General features: G+C 39.5%; 1 protein-coding gene across 1 annotated transcript in view; it reads right to left on the bottom strand.

The window, feature by feature from the left end:
- Window positions 1-2793: 2793 nt before the first annotated feature.
- Window positions 2794-19418, bottom strand: part of TTC33 (tetratricopeptide repeat domain 33) — a 35577-nt gene continuing 18952 nt past the window's right edge. The window contains exons 4-5 of the mRNA XM_026716001.2: window positions 17322-17453; window positions 2794-5925 (exon numbers count right to left, since the gene is read on the bottom strand). Coding sequence (XP_026571786.1) covers window positions 5578-5925; window positions 17322-17453 — 480 coding nt within the window. The 3' untranslated portion in view covers window positions 2794-5577. The remainder of the gene's footprint in view (window positions 5926-17321; window positions 17454-19418) is intronic.

Raw genomic sequence — 19418 nt, 5'->3', positions numbered from 1 at the left:
GCATTATCATTCTTGTAAACATCCTGTTGAACATTTTTTATCTTCTATCAAGTCCACTCTACTGATATAACAATATTGCTCACGTAAGCATTGTTGCCAAATGCTTACGTGAGCAATATTTTTCCATTTATCCTTGTTACAGTTACAGTCTTCCCCAGCCTATATGGAACTGATAAAAAGATTTGCAAACAGCCAGCTTTGTTGGCTGAGAATTCTGGGGGCCGTATATCTGAGGCATCTGGAAGTGGGATTGCTATAGAAGAAATGGAGAAATGCAGGAAACCCTAAAAATGTTTATTGTGCACACCAGGGGTAGTCAACCTTTTTATACCTGCCGCCCACTTTTGTATCTCTGTTAGTAGTAAAATTTTCTCTAATCGCCCACCGGTTCCACAGTAATGGTGATTTATAAAGTTGGGGACAAAACCCCTACCGCCCACCATAAAAGCTGGAACGCCCACTAGTGGGCGGTAGGGACCAGGTTGACTACCACTGGTGCACACTGATGTGCAAGGTATTCTAGAGACAGTTGTTCTTTTGTGATTTGGAATGCATGTTGCAATTATCCATTTTCAGTTGTAATGAATTTGGAGCATGAAAAACTACCACCCCATTGTTTTTGTGGCCTTTCAGTTATTTCTGACATTTATTGCAGCAAATATTGTAGTTTGCACTAATGCTTTGGGAACAAAGACAGACTATGTTTTAAAAACAAATTTAATTGATTTGGGCACTAGAACTGAAAAATAAAGCAACTACTATGGTGTGGTCTATTTATTAAAAACAATGAACGGGTAAGATTAGGAAAAAACAAGTTTCTCACCATTAAAAAAAATATATCTAAAGCCACTGGAAATTTGTTTTCGAATGCTATGTTCAAAGGATTAGATTGTGTTCCAGTATTATTATCCTGTATTGATGTTCAAGGTCTGGTTTTTGTCAAGGAAAAAGCACATTGTGTTGCTTATTGTGGTTTTCATGTAAATTGCTTTCCATTGGAATCAGAATTTTGAGCCTGAATTTCAGAGTCGGCTTATGAAACTGGCTATCCTGGCACAACTTCTTTTTGGAAATCATTATTAAATGCAGACATATCCACTGGGTAACGAAATCGGTGTGAGTCTGTGCCTGCTTATTCATCCTTAACATAACTTCATGGGAAGGCCCTCACATATTCATAAACCCAATAGACACAATTTCTAAACATTAATTTAGAAATATAAAATGAAATATAAAATATAAGATGAGGTAGCAATCAATTACTTGAAGTCTTCTATGTTTCACCCCATAAATCTTTATGTCCAGAATTATGTACTTAGCTGATGACCCAAGAGGATTAGGGTTCTTCTTGAGTTATATTAATCAAGCTCATTGAATACAACCATTCTAGACTTCATATATTTACACACACATTTTGTTCACACAGGAAAAACACAGGAATAGCCACCAACAGTTCAGGCATGCTGAACATAACCCAGCATTGGAAATTAAGAGTAAGATTGATAAAAGACATAACAAAACAAAACAAAACCCCAGTATGTTTTGAGTTCTTCATTAAATTATTCAGTAAAGCTACATATTGGGAAGCCTTGACGTGATGTTTCCTCCTACTAAATCTTTATTACTGGATAGTATGGCACTCAAGATGTCCAGAAAAAACGTTCACATGCTCAGAAGAGCTTGTTCCATGCTTGTTTAAATTCAATCTAGATGCAATTCCACAAAGTGCTTCAAACCATGTCAGTATGCAAAGGTAGCCTGGCCTGCTATTTAAAGAAGTATCCTTTTCCAGAAATATGGGTCAGCAGAAACACAATCCTGGGGATCTACAGCCCCTTTAAAGAGTTACAGAAAGGTTCTAGAACTGTAGCTGGAATGGGCCAACTTGCTGCAGGACAACTCAATATGACCAACTCACTGTAGGATAATTTAACAATTCCATTTATTTAAAATAAATTAAACAATATATTTTAATATTTGCCATTAAGATTTCATTCTGTCTCCCTCCTTTTGCATCCCTTCTTTAATGATTCCATTGCACTCTTTATTTAATACTAGTGTAACTCTTGTCCTGCAGCAAATTTTCCTGTGGTGAGTTGGCCATGGTGAGTTGGCTGCAGCGAGTTGGTTGTGGTGAACTGTCATAGACTCCCCCACCTGTATACCTATCTGCTTACCCACCTGCTCAAAAACTGCCTTTCTTGGATCAAGTCAGCCCTACTGCTGTCTTCTCTGTAAACGTTTGGCAGCAGTTTCATTTTCTAGTTTTTTGTAGGATGCAGTACAGGTAGTCTTCAACTTACAAACCACAACTGACTCCAAAATTTCATTGCTAAGTGAGACAGTTGTTAAGTGAATTTTGCCCCATTTTACAACCTTTCTTGCCACAGCTGTTAAGTGAATCTCTACAGTTGTTAAATGAGTAACATGGTTACTGTTAAGTGAATCCGACTTCCCCATTGACTTGTGAAGGTTGCGAAAGGTGTTTAAACCCCAGAACACTGCAACCGTCATAAATGTGAGTCAGTTGCCAAAGCCTCTGAATTTTGTTCATGTGACTATGGGGATACTACAACTGTCATAAGTGTGAAAAACGGTCATAAATCAGTACCATTGTAACTTTGAATGGTCATTAAATGAACTGTTGTAAGTCAAGGGATACCTGTACTATGTACGGTTGGATACAGTTATTTAAAGTAAATGAAAATTCTGAAATCGCATATATGCAGGCAGCTTGAATAAATGGGAGACAAATTTCTTCCATGACAAACATTTAAATGATTTATATCCAACTTTTGATTTGTGTGGACATTTATGAAAATTACATTTATGCAAAGTTTTTCGTATGGATATGGATGAGGGTAAGATAGAAAAACTATATTCAAACAGTGCTTCAAATGATTATAACCAACTCTATAATGTACCAATTGTTCCTGCTGGACTAATACTTCCTCTGCTTTAAGAAATTCATTGAGGCCACCAACAAAGCTTCTGGATTAAACCTAGGAAATGCTATGTATACAACTTATCTGTAAGAATTTGACAGGAATTGCCAGATTTACCCTAAGAAGCATAATCATACACATACTTTTCTCCCCACTGAATATTCCAGAAAGGCATCAAACATGGATTAAACAAGACTCTAAAGAAGCAGAACAAACTGTCCCTAAAAAGAATGTTTTTGTGGGTTTTTAAAATCATTTTGCATCTCACATCTTGAGTGATGGCTTAGACATATTAACTACAGCATTTTCATACTGCCCATCCACAGGACTTTAGGTTGAATATCCTTCACAAGGGCAAAATACTAAAAGCTCTGTGATTGTTTCTTTTTACAGCTGTTATGTTTTATTTTATTTTAGGACTGAAAGTAATCCTTTAAAAAGAGTTTCTAAAGTCTGACTGAAATACTATCCTGCAATAGACACGTTTAAAGACACACAGTTTCAATTATACTATTTTAAATTGCTGTGAGAAATTGCTTCCACTGAAGTTCATCTTTCTTTTTTCAATTGAGATTAAAATCAGTCGAGGCTTCTTTTTTTTTTAATTTGTTTTGAAGAGTGGGATTTAAGCCCTGCAAACACAATTGCCCACAGATTTTCTCAACAATATACAGATTAGACCAGTGGTGGTATTCTACTGGTTCGGCCCGATTCGGGCGAACAGGTAGTAAAAAATGCTACCGTTTGGCCGAATCGGTAGTAAAAAAATAACTGTCTTAACTAGTATTTGGGTTTTTTTTTCCTCCAATGATCAGCTGTGCCGGGATCCCCCTCGCTGTCTTACTGCTTCGACCAGGAACCTTCCCTGAGGCCCAGGAGGCAAAAAGGGGTGCGTAGGTGTGTGTGTGCAGCGACCCCTCCCCCGCACTCCATTTTTTTTTTTTGCCTCCTGGGCCTCAGGGAAGGCTCCTTGGAGCAAAAACAGCCTCCCAGGAGGCTTTCCTGAGGCCCAAGAGACAAAAAATAAAAAACCCACAAAAAAACGGAGCATGGGAGTGCTGCAAAAAAAAGCCACGTCCACCCAGTCAGATGGCCATGCCCACAGAACCGGTAATAAAAATATTTGCATCCCAGCCCTGAATTAGACTTCATTTAATATCTACTTGTTCAGTGACTGCGATTATGACAGTTGCTGAATGAGGGGGGGACTTACATGAGATCCTAGTAGTTGTGGCTGTTGCAGCCCCCCCCCCCCACCCACGGTCAAGTAATTGCAATTCAGGCATTTGGTGACCAGTTTGCAATTATGACATCAGAACATCCCTAGGTCACATGATCACCATTTAGGAACTTAATTGGTGGTTCCCCCCAACGAAGGCTAGGAAGAAGCTGGCAAGAAGTTGCAAATGTGATCACATGACACATAGCAACAGCACTTAGATTTATATACCACTTTATAGTGCTTTACAGCCCTCTCTAAGTGGTTTACAGGGTCAGCATATTGCCACCAAACAATTTGGGTCCTCGTTTTACCCACTTCGGAAGGATGGAAGGCTGAGGCAACTTGGAGCCTGGTGGGATTTGAACTGCCAAATTGTAGGCAGAAGTAGCTTGCAGTACTGCACTCTAACCTCTGTGGCACAGAGGCTCCTTATTATTATTATGCTACAATGGCACCTGACAGCAGCAACTGGACAGCCGAAACTGCCATCGTAAATCGGGGTGGTCACATGATATCATACTCCATGGATGGTGTAGCTTAGGGATGGAGTTCCTGATCCCAATTATCATCCCCAAACAAGGAATACCTGAACCTTAAACTTCACGAAAACAATCCCTTTTTAAAAGTCCGTCGACAGTGGGAAGCATTAAGGCCACCGTATGCATTTTGTTCGAGCGCATGAATACATAGTATTTTAAAACTGGATTTGGAAAAAAAAAACCAAAAGAGAGTATCTTGCATGCAAAGCAGCATCTGAGAACTACATCTGAGAGCCCCTATATTAAGTTAACAGAATGACCTTGACTCAAAAGACTATAGACTGAAACATGTTCCGCACATTCCGTACCACAACTGTACAAGCACGTGAAGATTTTGCTGCACCCCCTGCTTTGCTTTATCACAGCAGGAACAGATGTTGGCAGTATAAACATACACAGACCCAACACTTCCAGTTCCTATTTCAAAGCCACTATTGCCAGACACACACACAGTTCTGTTTTCTTTCTATACGGAACACCAGGTTTCCACAATGGAGATGCCTTTTGGGAGGATTGCACATCACCTTCCACGAACCTCAGCTATCATCCCCAAGAACCATGCTATGCGTGGATTGTGGGACATGGAGGCTGTTGCGTTAGGAAGGCACCACATTTGCAAAAGTGTTGTTTGCAAAGTAGCATTCAATGTGGGAGACAGGCAAGAGCAATGAACTGATGTTCGGTTTTCCAAGTTCTGCCTCCTCTAGTCCTACAGGACACATGAGCCTCCGGAAGTTTAATTTGATGGAATGGGGATCTCCAATGCTCAGTGACTCAAGACAGGGCTCTGAGAAAAGGCAAAGCAAGTAAAACAACAACAGCAACAGCGGCTCCTCAAATTTACGGCTGTTACAGGAAGGAACTATGTGGATTATCGGGCTTTGATAAACACAGCACCATCAGGGACCGTTGCACACTCCTCTTGTTCGGTGACAGTCTCAATGGTTCCCGAAGCGGATACAATCACTACACTTTTAGAGGTCAAAGTGCTTTTTTCTTTTTCTGCAATGGCAGCACACACGGCCAAGATCTCATCGCTTTCAAAATCATAATCTGGGATTGGTTCCTCCAGAGTTTTTGTCTCATCCCCCTGTGTTCCTGTCTCAGTTTTGGTTGCTTTTTTCTGTTGTTGTAATTTTCTTGCCCAGGAAAGATCTTCGTTCCACAATTCGGAGTTGAGCGGATAGATGTGCAAGGCAACCTGGAAGCTTCGAATAGCCTGAAAAAAGCAAGCAGGAAAACACAGCTATTAGCATCTGCCAACCCATTAATACTTTCAGGCCTCAAAAGAGTTAAGAGACATTATGGAACTGTGTTACCATCTAATGAGATTATATGGATTCTACTTATACCTGTGTTTCCCCGAAAATAAGACCCTGTCTTATTTTATTTTTGCCACCAAAAATTTTATTTTTGCCACCAGGTCTTATTTTGGGGGGGAGGGGAGGGTCTCGTCCACTGACTCACCTCACTTGTGCGCATCACCCCTAGCTTCCTTTTTGCTGTCAGAGGCCTTCAGGAAATTCTTCTGCAGCCAGGAAAGCTTTCCTGAAGGCCTCTGCAGGTGATAACGGAGCTCCAGATCGATCTAGAGGTGTTATTGGCTATAGAGCCTTCAGGAAAGCCTTGCTGGCTGCAGAAGAAATGGGCCGGCAAGGCAGGTGTTGCGGTATGTAGCTGCAACTGTCCGAAGATAAGTAGTAGGGCAGCTCCACCCTGCATCCCCACCCTAGCTTAATTTTTACCCATGCACCCTGGAGTGGGGGGGAAGGGGGAGAGGAGGAGATGGTCTTAATTAGGGCTTATTTTGGGGTTAGGGCTTATATTGGGCACATGTGTAAAAATCAAGCTAGAATTTACTTTCGGGGTAGGTCGTATTTTCAGGGAAATGCAGTAATACAAAACCAGATTTTTTCAAATGTGCAGTCTAGTTCGATCCAGTTTGAAACACATACAACATATTCATTGGTTGCTTGGATTAGCTGTTCAAGTATTGGATTTGAACTGGGTGTATTAAAATTCAATTCAACTTATCCAAGGCCAGCAGCGAATGCTATCTTGAGCTCAGAAAGAAATACACTATACAAAGAAATATTCTTTTTCAAAAAATTACATTTGTTCATTTTGCAAGCTCCAATCTGGTCAGTCACCGGGACGGGAGGTTTAGTCTTTCTTCATTTTGTTGCTGTTTGAATTACTTCCGATAAAAATAATTATGTGCTGAATCTGGTACTGTCAACTCTTGAAACGATTCTAGCTGAAGTCATATTTTTCTCTGCATTGTTTCTTTGTTGCCATGCTTATGGGGGGGAGGGGGACTTATGGAATGCATGTTTTCCTCCAAAGTGCCAGACATAACAGCAACAAGACTCGTGAGAACCAAGGCCACCTCAATATGCCCTAGCAGTGGCAGGAGGGAATGCTGAGAAGTTCCTCACCTGCTTGGTTGGCTAACGTGACCTGTGACACAAGGGGGCAACCATGACAGGTACTCGGTCATAAGAGCCACAGTGGCACAGTGGTTAAAGTGCAGTATTGCAGGCTACTTCTGCTGACTGCCTGCAATTTGGCCGTTCAAAATCTCACCAGGCTCAAGGTTGACTCAGCCTTCCATCATTCCAAGGTGGATAAAATGAGGACCCAGATTGTTGGGGACAAGAGGCTGACTCTTAGAGAGGGCTGTAAAGCTCTGTAAAGTGATATATAAGTCTAAGTGCTATTGCTATTACTACTCCACAATAACTAGGAAGTCATCTCTATGCAGGCAGTCTTTAATTTACGGCCACAATTGAGCCTCAAATTTATGTTGCTAAACGAGACATTTGCTGAGTGAATTCTGCCCCATTCCATGATCTTTCTTGCTGCCGTTGTTAAGTGAATCACTGTATTTATCAAGTTAGTAACACGGTTGTTAAGCGAACCTGGCTTCCCCACTGACTTTGTTTGCCAGGTGGCCGTGAAAGGTGATCAAATGACTGGGACACTGCAACCGTCATAAGTATGGATCAATTCCCAAGTGTCTGAGTTTTGATCATACAATCATGGGGATGCTGCAACGGTCCTAAGTGTAAAAAATGGTCTTAAGTCACTTTATTCAGTGCCATTGTAACTTCGAACGGTCACTAAGCAAACTGTTGTAAGTCAAGGACTACCTGTATGGAAATGCCATATATGCAGCAATTCTAAAATCTATTATTTCCCCCTCTAAAGTGTCATGTGAGTTTGAGGTGCTAAGGTCACACTACGGTTATGAGGAACTACTGGTAAAACTGAGGATGAGAAATGATACCCGGCTGCATTCAGTAAAAACTGAGCAAAAAAGCCACTATTATGATTAATTTTCTTTACAAAACCAGTTCTGTCACCCCACCCCACCCTACATACATACATATCACATTAACCCATGGCTTGTTTAACCATAGTTTACAGGCCAAAATAAATTTGCTGTACTGACACAACATACTAAGATATCAGCCATGAGATACAAACTTCAGTCCCTGAATTCACACAATTTACTAATATGGATTATAGTAACATGTAAATCCAACCACGCACACTCATTTTTTTTCAGTTTCAGAAGATAAATTACTAGTTTAAAAAGTGTCCTTATAACGTAAAATGGGCTATATTTTTTCTAGGATTATTTATTTATTTCTATGGCAGTGTATATAATCAGATTTGGATTTATTTCGGACTTTGATATTTCTTTAAAAGTTTTGTGCAACCTGGAAACATTCTGATATATCAAATGTCAAATGTCTAACATGAAGTCAGTTCATTTTACAAGGTTCTTCAAAAACGTCAAAAGTACTTTATAAAAAGATTCTGCTCCTTCTGATCCAGAAGAAAAAAAAATAAGCTAAGACATTTACAGCCTCATTATCATGGACAAATATTTATTTCATTTAGTGATGTCTTGATTATTGCAATATCTTCCCCAAAACGTTGAATTACGGATTAAACTCTCTATCTTGTTTGTTGCCTGCATAAATGTACAGGCAGACCTTAGCAAGCATTTGAAATAATTCTGCTCATTTCTTTGCGATCCAGCACCCATCAACAGCTGTTAGCATCAATAGACTGCTTAGATTGTGAATAAATGTGAAAATAATTCAGTGTTATAAAATACAAAAGGACTATTTTGATTTTTTTTTAATGAGGTCCCCAAGACATAGATTTATCACTGTATAATTGTGACAACTTAATACTACTTCCTTTTATGAATCTGAATTACAAAGCCCCTTTATTCTAATGGTATATATAGATTATTAGTTGCTTTGGACAAAAAGATAATTCACTAGGTCAAACATGGACTTCAAGCAATCATGAAACATATAATTAAATCCTGAAGTATGTAATTAAACCATGGTAACTGAAATCACTTAATTGTAAATCCTACAAGAGTCAGGAAAGCTTCCAGATTTCATATTTCAGAAAAAATAACTCTTCCCATTTCAGGGTTTTGAGAGAATGCTGACCATTAAGAAGCACTGAAAAGTAATTCTGATTTTCACACAACCCAAAACTCTAGGACTACAATCGTCACAAAAAATCTAATCCCCAGAGATTTTGAGAAAGTTATTTTTTGCTACAGTCACATTAAAAATATTACATATATATGACAGGGCAAAGAAATCCATTAACTACACTGAACTTAAATGCAAACAGAAAGGAACTCAAATCACAGTTTTGCCTCAACTGACACTTTTTGGAATACATCCTCAATGAGCTGGAGAAAAATGCACATCACTGGACTTGACAATATATATGAGGTGGTAGAAGATTAAAGTGGATAGGGCTACCACTTTAGGGCGGAGACAAGGTTTATCTTTTCTTAATCTTTTTTTGTGAAGAGTTGGTGTGGTTGTTGATTTGGGAAAAAATATGCTCAACTGTTTTAGGGCTTAGAGTTTCCATATATCTCCTGTTTCACAAGGGCAGGATACTCTACCATTAGTTTTTGACAACTGGAGTCAAAAACAGCTCCTGAGAGCACAAAAATAATTAGGAGGATTCCATGCAGTCTTGGATAGCCTTGTAGTCAATCTCTTCTTTATGACCAGGAGAATATGGTATACTTCAGGAAGTATTTCACAATGTGTGTTGCTACAGTATTGTCAAAAACTGATCGGAAGAACCTCAAGAATTACTGGAAACGAGGTGAGGTGCTCATCTGTAAGGTGATTTTTTTTTCCAATCTGATGCATGTCATTTTGACCACGGTCAAAATTGTGGAAGTTTTAGTGAACCAGATTAGTGAAAGCCATTCTTTAGAACTGCCAAACAGAATAGATTAACAGCAACAGTAATAATTAATAGTGATAGTAGTAGAATTATGAGTAGCTGCAGAAATGGTAAACTATTCCTAGCTTTTTCAGAAATGATTGAACAGAACTTTGGATATTTTTATTTTCAGTTTCAGGAATCATTATCACCATAAAAAGGAGAGGCCTAATAAACAGCTTCAGCCCATACAGGACACACAGAAAATAGGTTTCCAGGTAAACTGGCAGTCATCAGCTAGAAAAAAAAGAGAAGCTAAATGTACTATACACGGTCTCCCTCTGACTCTCATATTCACTAACAGTGATAGCCCAAAGTGCTATCAGCTTCATCTCCATGTTTCTGGTGGGTTTTCATGAGCAAAGCTAAGGCTTATGAGAAAGTACACTTATGAAAAATACTCAATTAACTGAGGCTATCCCATAGTGCAATGGGAAAAATGGTTTTCATGCACCCAGCTTGTTTTAGGCATTGAGTTATGGATTACCAAAGTCCTTTTTTTTTCTAATTTAGTGCACTGTAAGAACTTGGCACAACATTTTTTTTTTATAAATATAATTGTTATTAAGATTTTCTTTAAATTTGGAAAGGAAGGATTTTGAACGTTTTTCCTTCCACAAGAAAATGTAACAAATAATTTCAGATATATAACAGTAGGTCCTCTTTACCATCTAGGAGTTATCAAAAATAGCCTCTCAGCTGTTTGTTGAAACCAGTGTTATTCATTTTTGGAATTTCAAGTATGCTTGATTTCATATTATTTATCAAAAAGTTTGAGAAATCTTTTAGCCTTTCACAATCTGATGGAACTATGAAAACATTAATATCAACAAGAGTTTCTTGTTTGGGATCATAAAGAAACACATTATTATAGAATACTTTTTTTTGGTTAAACAATGACTCAACATTTATCAACAGATATTTCTTAAACCATTTCAACTGAAAATGGACCAGCAATCACAAGGTAGCTTTTAATCCAGGCATTGGAAGTTGAGTTGCAATTTTGCCTATTCCTGCTAGCTTGCATTTTCATCATTGTGTTTTTATTGATTTTTTTTCCCCTTCCTTTCAGCAATTTGGCAATTCTCATGATTCTCCAATATCAGGGCTATCTGATCCCCAGATCCCCATTGCTCAGATACCATCAATTGTTAACGCTTGTTTAATACCTTGCAAAAGGAAGTCTGGCTAACAAAGGCTGACTTCAAGGGATATGTTATTTATCAAAAATATTTCTGACCAACAAAATCCCCCGCTCTCTTCCTGAATAGATCAGGTTTTACATAGGAATTAACATCTGCCTAATATGATGCAATAAATGTGACTCAGTTGATGCTGATATTAGCAATGGATTCATGAACACAGAGAGTCTAAACAACACATTCTATCTGAAATCATAACAGAAGTTGCTTAACTACGTGCTTATGAACTTAATACGGTGTACTCAGGTTTCAGGACATGTTGCCAATTTTTTGTGAACTCACTGCTAGCTAAAATGTTGATTTTGCTGATGTTTCTATATCTATAATAGTGTTATGATACCACAGCGCAACGTAGCAAGCCTGTAGTTCTTCAAATATTACTAAAACATCAGACTCCTTGTTGTGATCTATCTCACTTGACCTAGATGGATGGTTGAGAGTGAGAAAAGGACATTCTAGGCTGGAGGTAGGCCTGACTAGGCTGGTGAAGCCCAGGTAGAAGCTTAGAGGTGAAGATGATTAAGGGAGCAACAGCTGGTATTTTCCCACGTCATTACAGTTGTGCTTTTAAAGTTGTAGCGAGGTTTAGGCAGAATCTCATCTGCCATCATCAGGCTTGTGTATTGTGTTCATATGTGAGGCTCACAGACGAACACAATACAGAAGCCTGATGATGGCAGATGAGATTCTGCCAAAACCTGGCTACAACTTTAAAAGCACAAGTACACTGCTCAAAAAAATAAAGGGAACACTTAAACAACACAATGTAACTCCAAGTCAATCACACTTCTGTGAAATCAAACTGTCCACTTAGGTAGCAACACTGATTGACAATCAATTTCATACGCTGTTGTGCAAATGGAATAGACAACAGGTGGAAAGCAGAGGCAGTTAGCAAGACATCCCTCAATAAAGGAGTGGTTCTGCAGGTGGTGACCACAGACCACTTCTCAGTTCCTATGCTTTCTGGCTGATGGTTTGGTCACTTTTGAATGCTGGCAGTGCTGTCACTCTAGTGGTAGCATGAGACGGAGTCTACAACCCACACAAGTGGCTCAGGTAGTGCAGCTCATCCAGGATGGCACATCAATGCGAGTTTTGGCAAGAAGGTTTGCTGTGTCTGTCAGCGTAGTGTCCAGAGCATGGAGGCACTACCAGGAGACAGGCCAGTACATCAGGAGACGTGGAGGAGGCCATAGGAGGGCAACAACCCAGCATCCGGACTGCTACCTCCACCTTTGTGCAAGGAGGCACAGGAGGAACACTGCCAGAGCCCTGCAAAATGACCTCCAGCGGGCCACAAATGTGCATGTGGCTGCTCAAACGGTCAGAAACAGACTCCATGAGGGTGGCATGAGGGCCCAATGTCCAGAGGTGAGGGTTGTGCTTACAGCCCAACACTGTGCAGGATGTTTGGCATTTGCCAGAGAACACCAAGATTGGCAAATTCACCACTGGAGCCCTATGCTCTTCACAGATGAAAGCAGGTTTACATTGAGCACGTGACAGATGTGACAGGGTCTGGAGATGCTGTGGAGAACATTCTGCTGCTTGTAACATGCTCCAGCATGACCGGTTTGGCAGTGGGTCAGTAATGGTGTGGGGTGGGATTTCTTTAGGGGGCCGTACAGTCCTCCATGTGCTCGCCAGAGGTAGCCTGACTGCCATTAGGTACCGAGATGAGATCTTCAGACCCCTTGTGAGACCATATGCTGGTGCGGTTGGCCCTGGGTTCCTCCTAATGCAAGGCAATGCTAGACCTCATAAGGCTGGAGTGTGTCAGCAGTTCCCGCAAGACGAAGGCCTTGATGCTATGGACTGGCCTGCCCATTCCTCAGACCTGAATCCAACTGAGCACATCTGGGACATCATGTCTCGCTCCATCCAGCAACACCACGTTGCACCACAGACTGTCTAGGAGTTGGGGGATGCTTTAGTCCAGGTTTGGGAGGAGATCCTTCAGGAGACCATCCGCCACCTCATCAGGAGCATGCTCAGGCGTTGTAGGGAGGTCATACAGGCACATGGAGGCCACACACACTACTGAGCCTCATTTTGACTTGTTTTAAGGTCATTATGTCAAAATTGGATCAGCCTGTAGTGTTTTTTTCCACTTTAATTTTGAGTGTAACTCCAAATCCAGACCTCCATGGGTTGCTAAATTTGATTTCCATTGATAATTTTTGTGTGATTTTGTTGTCAGCACATTCAACTATGTAATGAACAAAGTATTTAATAAGAATATTTCATTCATTCAGATCTAGGATGTCTTATTTTTGTGTTCCCTTTATTTTTTTGAGCAGTGTATAATGACGTGGGAAAATACTGGAACAAAGCTGAATACCATATATATATATATATGTATATATAAAAGGAACCTAACATGGCTCTTGTAGGCCTTCTGCTGAAGGAATTGTAAATCCTCCTGTCTGGATTACTACTGAAGAGCATTCAGGTGGTACAGAGTGCAACTGCAAGGGTAGTGAAAGGTGTTGGTTACTCAACACATATAACACCACTGCTTCATGAGTAGCATTCATGGTCAGATGCAATTCAAGGTACTGGTGGTCACCTTTAAAATCCTTCCTAGCTTGAGTTCAGTTACCTTCTCCTCGTCATTTCTACTCTTTGCAATCCAGTCTGGCAGAATGGGCATGTTCCAGGTCCCATCAGCCAAGGAATGTCAGCTGATAGAGACTAGGAGCTGTGCCTTTACTGCGATAGTGCCTGCCCTCTGGAACATTCTCCTTTTAAAGATTAGGATGGCCAAACTCTGCAGGCCTTAAGGCCTTGAAAAACCTGATTATGTGAGGGTCTGGGGTCCCAAGTGAATGAACCCTGGTTTCTGATTAACATCTATGAATTATAATATTTATTGATATACATACATACATACATACATACATACATACATACACATACGTGTATGTGTGTGTATGTGTGTTTGCTGCCCAGCTTAAAGCTTCTTTGAGATGGGGGCCCATACTAATTAAATGAATGAGTGAATGGATAAATGAATGCAATCTAAGTTGTGGTATTTTATACCCATTTCTCTTGTGCCAGAGATGCCTGGCTGAGTAGATTGTGAAACCTTTTGCCCAGGTGTAGCTTTTAAACTCTAGAGCAGGAGTGTGCATCACACACTGGCCATGCCTGGTTTAGCGAAGTGGAAAAAGTCCCGATATGTCACATGATAACACTCCTGCTCTAGAGTGCAAAATCTACTATAGTTGTAAAACACATTTCCTCAATTCACCACCATTATCAAAATCCTGTCTTCAAAGGTCACGTCAATACCTAAAGATCCTTTCCAAATATAAATACACTGTAGATTTAGTAATGCAGCATTATTAGTTACAGCCAAAAAGGCAGCAATTTTCATAAATGCAAAATGAATGAATAAATGAAAAAACCCTCAATCTTTCTCTTCATATTGGAATACAAACACACTATTGACATTACCCAAAATTCAAATAACTTCTTATAAACACATTAACAGATTCAACTCACACTGGTTTTCATGCCCAGAGATTACATGTCTGTCTGACTATGTAATGAAGACCCCAGTATTCCTACTTGAAAGCATGGGAATGACTGAAATACTCCATTGCTTCATTTCATACAAAGAAAATTCCCCATTTTAAGGCTGCAGCAGAAAAAGGCATGGTGTGTTCCACGCAAAGTCACAAGGAAACTTTTACAAAACTTGCAATGGAAACTTTTCTAGAGCAAGAGAAATGAGGATACCAGAATAAAATATTTGGAGGAAAACAGGGTAGAGAAATTATAAATACCATGTGAAGAATACTACCAAAGTAATTCAATATATGGTTATTAAACTGTCAGGATGACTCAGAGGTGATTCAGGATATAAGTAATTAGGAATAGATGCAAGAAGTCTCTTTTTATAATTATTTTTTTGATTGTTCAAAATTTGTACTGAAAAAAGCTTAATCAAAGTGTGTTTTTTATAACTTCCTCCCTATTCTGGTCAAAACTGACATTTAAATATTTAAATGAAAGCAGAAATCATTGGTAACTTGGTGATACATTGGTGAAATACTTGATTGTTTCTCCATATCAGGAGATATATTTCATTTCATGAAAGAAATGAAGAAAATGTAACAAATGAACATGAGCAACCTTGAGAAATCTGCCTTTCCATTTCTCACAGGAATATTTGCCAGACTAACCATGAGCGAGAGGATGCATGCTTGTACTGTCAGTGAAAAATCATGTCTTATGTGTTTCCATGTGTAGATGAACTATGAAGCAGAATTCTTTGCAACATTCAGGTCTTCCAGAATGGAAGCTTTGGGTGGTCCAGAAATTAAGTGGATGTAGAAGCAATTCCTGGAAGGCAGGAAGTTTAAAAACAGTAATATTAAATTAAGAGAAAATTAGCAACCATTTGGGATGAAATCAAGGTTAATAAATTATAGGATTACAACCAAATTCCTAATAAAATTGGGTCAAAGTCCAGCTGGAATTCTGCTTGCACAGTCTCTTTCACAATCCAGCTAGATTAAGAAACAGTTCTAGGAAATCTTACAAGACATGAAAACTAAAGAGAGATACCTTAAACTAACTAAAAGGATTTTAGCTACTTTTATCTAGTTCAGAGGTCCCCAAACTTGGCAACTTTAAGACTTATGGACTTCCAGAATTCTCCAGCCAACTCCCAGAGAATTCTGGGAGTTAAGTCTACAAGTCTTAAAGTTGCCAAGTTTGGGGATCCCTGTTCTAGTCCCTTGCACATATATTATAGATTCAGGAAGGAACAGCTAACTGTAGTTTCCATAGGTTTTTGTGTTTGATGAAACTATACAGGCAGTCCTCGAAGTACGACCACAATTGAGCCCAAAATTTCTACTGCTACGTGAGACAGATGTTGAGTAAGTTTTGCCCCACTTTATGACTTTTCTTGCCATAGTTGTTAAGTAAATCACTACAGTTGTTAAATTAGTAACACGGTGGTTAAGTAAATCTGGTGTCCCCATTGACTTTGCTTGTCAGAAGGTCGCAAAAGCGGATCGCATGACCCCGGAACACTGCAAACGTCATAAAGATGAGTCGGTTGCCAAGTGTTTGGATTTTGATGACGTGACCCATGGGGATGCTGAAACAGTCGCAAGTGTGAAAAACAGACATGTCACTTTTTTCAGTGTCTTTGTAACTTCAAACTAGCAGTTCACTAAATCAACTGTTGTAAGCCGATGACTACCTGTATGTCAAACAACTTTCCAGAAGTTGGAAACTACAGGTAGATCTTGCTCAACAAATCTTTGATTTGGAACTTAGGTAGGCTCTAGAATTCAGTATTGAACCTGTCCACTTCCTCAAGGTCAACTAACGCAGTTCCCAAATAATTTCCCCTCAGCACCTCTATCAGTTCTGTCCAAATAGCTTCCAGCTCTGACTGAATTATCAGTGGTTTTATTCTGCCATTAAAATTTTCAAATTCGTCTGAAATGGTACAGTATAAGTTCTCCTGCTTCAGCAGGGGGCTGGACTAGAAGACCTCCAAGGTACCTTCCAGTTCTATTCTATTCCTATTCCTTTCCATTCCAATTTTAGCACAGTGGCCAGCCAACGTTCTTCCAGGATTATAAACGTATTCCCTATAACCTGGATTAGAAATGTTAAACCAGAATGGAGCAGGATGCTATTCAGGAAAAATCTTATTATGTGTTCTCTATGGTCCTGCATTCCGGGTACTCAATCACGTTACTTGCTACTCCATTGAGAAACTCATAAATGCTCTATGAAAACTAGCTGGTCACATCAGGGACCTGGGGAAAACCAAGTATTTCATCTCTGTAGAAAACAGTGGCTCAGAAAGCTCCAGATACCAGACTGCTCTGACCACAAGACTGCTGGCAATATACTCCACTTTCAGCTGACAATCCACCCGGTTTTAAGATAAAAACCAGATCTATTGCATCCTACGTAAGACAAGTCCATGATGACCTGGAACAAGCCCATGGTTGTCATTGTGCCTATGAAATATTTAATTACCTCCGACTCAGTCCTCTTTACAGCAATTTGCGTAACTTCCTGTAGCAATGGTTTTTGCACAGGTGTGTAAATGGCTGTCAAAGGTACTACCAAATTCTGTGTTTATACTTACCAACGTGATTTCTCCTAATCCAAGCTGAGCCCGCCCCAGTGTTTGCCACGCTTCCCAAGAACGGGGATCTCTCTGGACAGCCATTTCTGCTGCCTGCACGGCAGGAAACATTTCATGTAGAGACATCAGAACCTAAAGAGAAAGAGGAGGCAGGGGAAGAGAAAGACCTAAATCAGGTTCAGACACTGTTTTCCTTCTTTTATTTATTCAAGTTTCAAAGCTTCCCAACAATTTTGGATGAGTTACAATTTTTTAAAAAAATGAAGAAGAAAATGGCCAACCAGAAGAATATATCTTGTATAGCACCGGGGAGATTAATAGCAGAATGATCTAAAATTCTAGGTGAAAAGGTAGTGAGAAAAATAACAGGAGACCCTGAGAGTGTTTTAAGATTCATAAAATCAAAAACTGTCAATTTAAATCTAAAGTTTAAAATATATGTAATAGCAGTAACACTTAGACATATATAGTGCTCCATAGTGCTTTACAGCATTCTCTGAACGGTTTACAATGTCAGCCTATTGCCCCCAACAATCTGGGTCCTCATTTTACTGACCTCAGAAGGATGGAAGGCTGAGTCAACCTTGAACTGGTCAGGATCAAACTCCAGGCTGTAGGCAAAGTCAGCCTGCAATACTACATTCTAACCACTACACCACCACAGCTCCCAATGCTTCACCTTTTTAAAAGAGAGCTGAATTAAAGAGTGATATCATCATCATCATCATCATCATCATCATCATCATCATCATTTTAGCCATTGTCTATCCACTGGAGGATGAAGGCCTCTTCCACATGTTTCTAACCATTACGGTTCTGAGCTCTTTTTTCTTTTTTTTGCCAATTGGGGCCGCAATACTGGCTGATGTCTACTTAACGCTGTCTTAAAATTTATGAAGCAAAACTATACTAACTGCTTTCTATCTGAACACTGAATTTGTACATGTTTTGGTCAAGAAATGTATCAGTATTATGCAGTCACTTGTTCCAGTATTACAGACAATACAAAAATTCTAGTACCAGAAGGTTGTTCTAGGCATTTCATGCCTGGTTCTAGAAACACCATTTTTTTAATTTCCTGGAAATAGCCAACAAAGAGATTAGTTTTGATTTTAAGCGATTTCAAACGTGTATCGTTTGTTGAATTGCTCAGCTTTCAAATGATGACTGTTAGCATCTGGCTGGATCCATTTCCAACTTGCACAAAAGTTTATTGATCCCATCAGCAGCCAGCACGTTTTATTTCTGTTTTCTTTAAAAAGGACCAAACAAACAAACAAACAAGAATCAGATGCAAATTCTGTTTGTTCTCATCTCATCCCAAAATCAAGTAGAAAAATCTGGACATATGCTTGGAATGCTTGAGGCTTGCAAAGCATGTGGCTTGGCAAATCTCATCTCTCCTGAGTCATTAATGTGTATTAATTCTTCTCATGTGACGTTGGGAAATGGGAACAAATGGAAACAATTACAGGATGCTGCTGGTTGTAAAAATGTGATGTGGGAAGCTCCTTCCAGTCCTTTGTTTGTACACCATCCGGATTAGAACAATAAATTCGAATTGCCCACCTATGCATTGTACCCATGGTGGAAATTACGAATAGCATCTGTAATAATAAACTCTCTTCTGGTCCTTCACCTTTCATTGCAGGTTGTTCCCTCCATGACACAGACGCTACTGTTGACACAGAGTGTTTCGTTTTAATCTTTCACACAACAGCTGGTGGATTTAAGTTTGCCCACTAATGAGAAACAACTCGCTTAGTTCACTATTTGACTTTTAAAGTACTACTGGGTTAACAATAGAGCCCGCCCTGTATGAAGAAAAGAGCCATTGCACAATTCCTCTCAGGGATATGCAAATATATACGTGCATTATTTTTTTTTAAAAAAACCTCCCTAACATTATGGCCAACTTAAACGTTTCTATGAGTCATTTATCAAAGTAGGGAGAATCCCAGAGACTTTTTTTAAAAATTTTTTACAAAAATAACCTAGGAGTCAGGCATGGAGTGGTGAAAAAGACAGAACAGTCACGTAGAATGTGTGTTGTGCACTTCTTTGGACCGCAGCCATAAGCATCCTAATTTAAATGCA

The sequence above is a fragment of the Pseudonaja textilis genome, chromosome 2 (assembly GCF_049901715.1).
Source record: "Pseudonaja textilis isolate UNSWEBS1 chromosome 2, rPseTex1.2, whole genome shotgun sequence".
Lineage (NCBI taxonomy): Eukaryota > Metazoa > Chordata > Lepidosauria > Squamata > Elapidae > Pseudonaja > Pseudonaja textilis.
The sequence above is the reverse complement of the archived record's forward strand: the minus strand, read 5'-3'. Positions and strand labels throughout refer to the sequence as shown.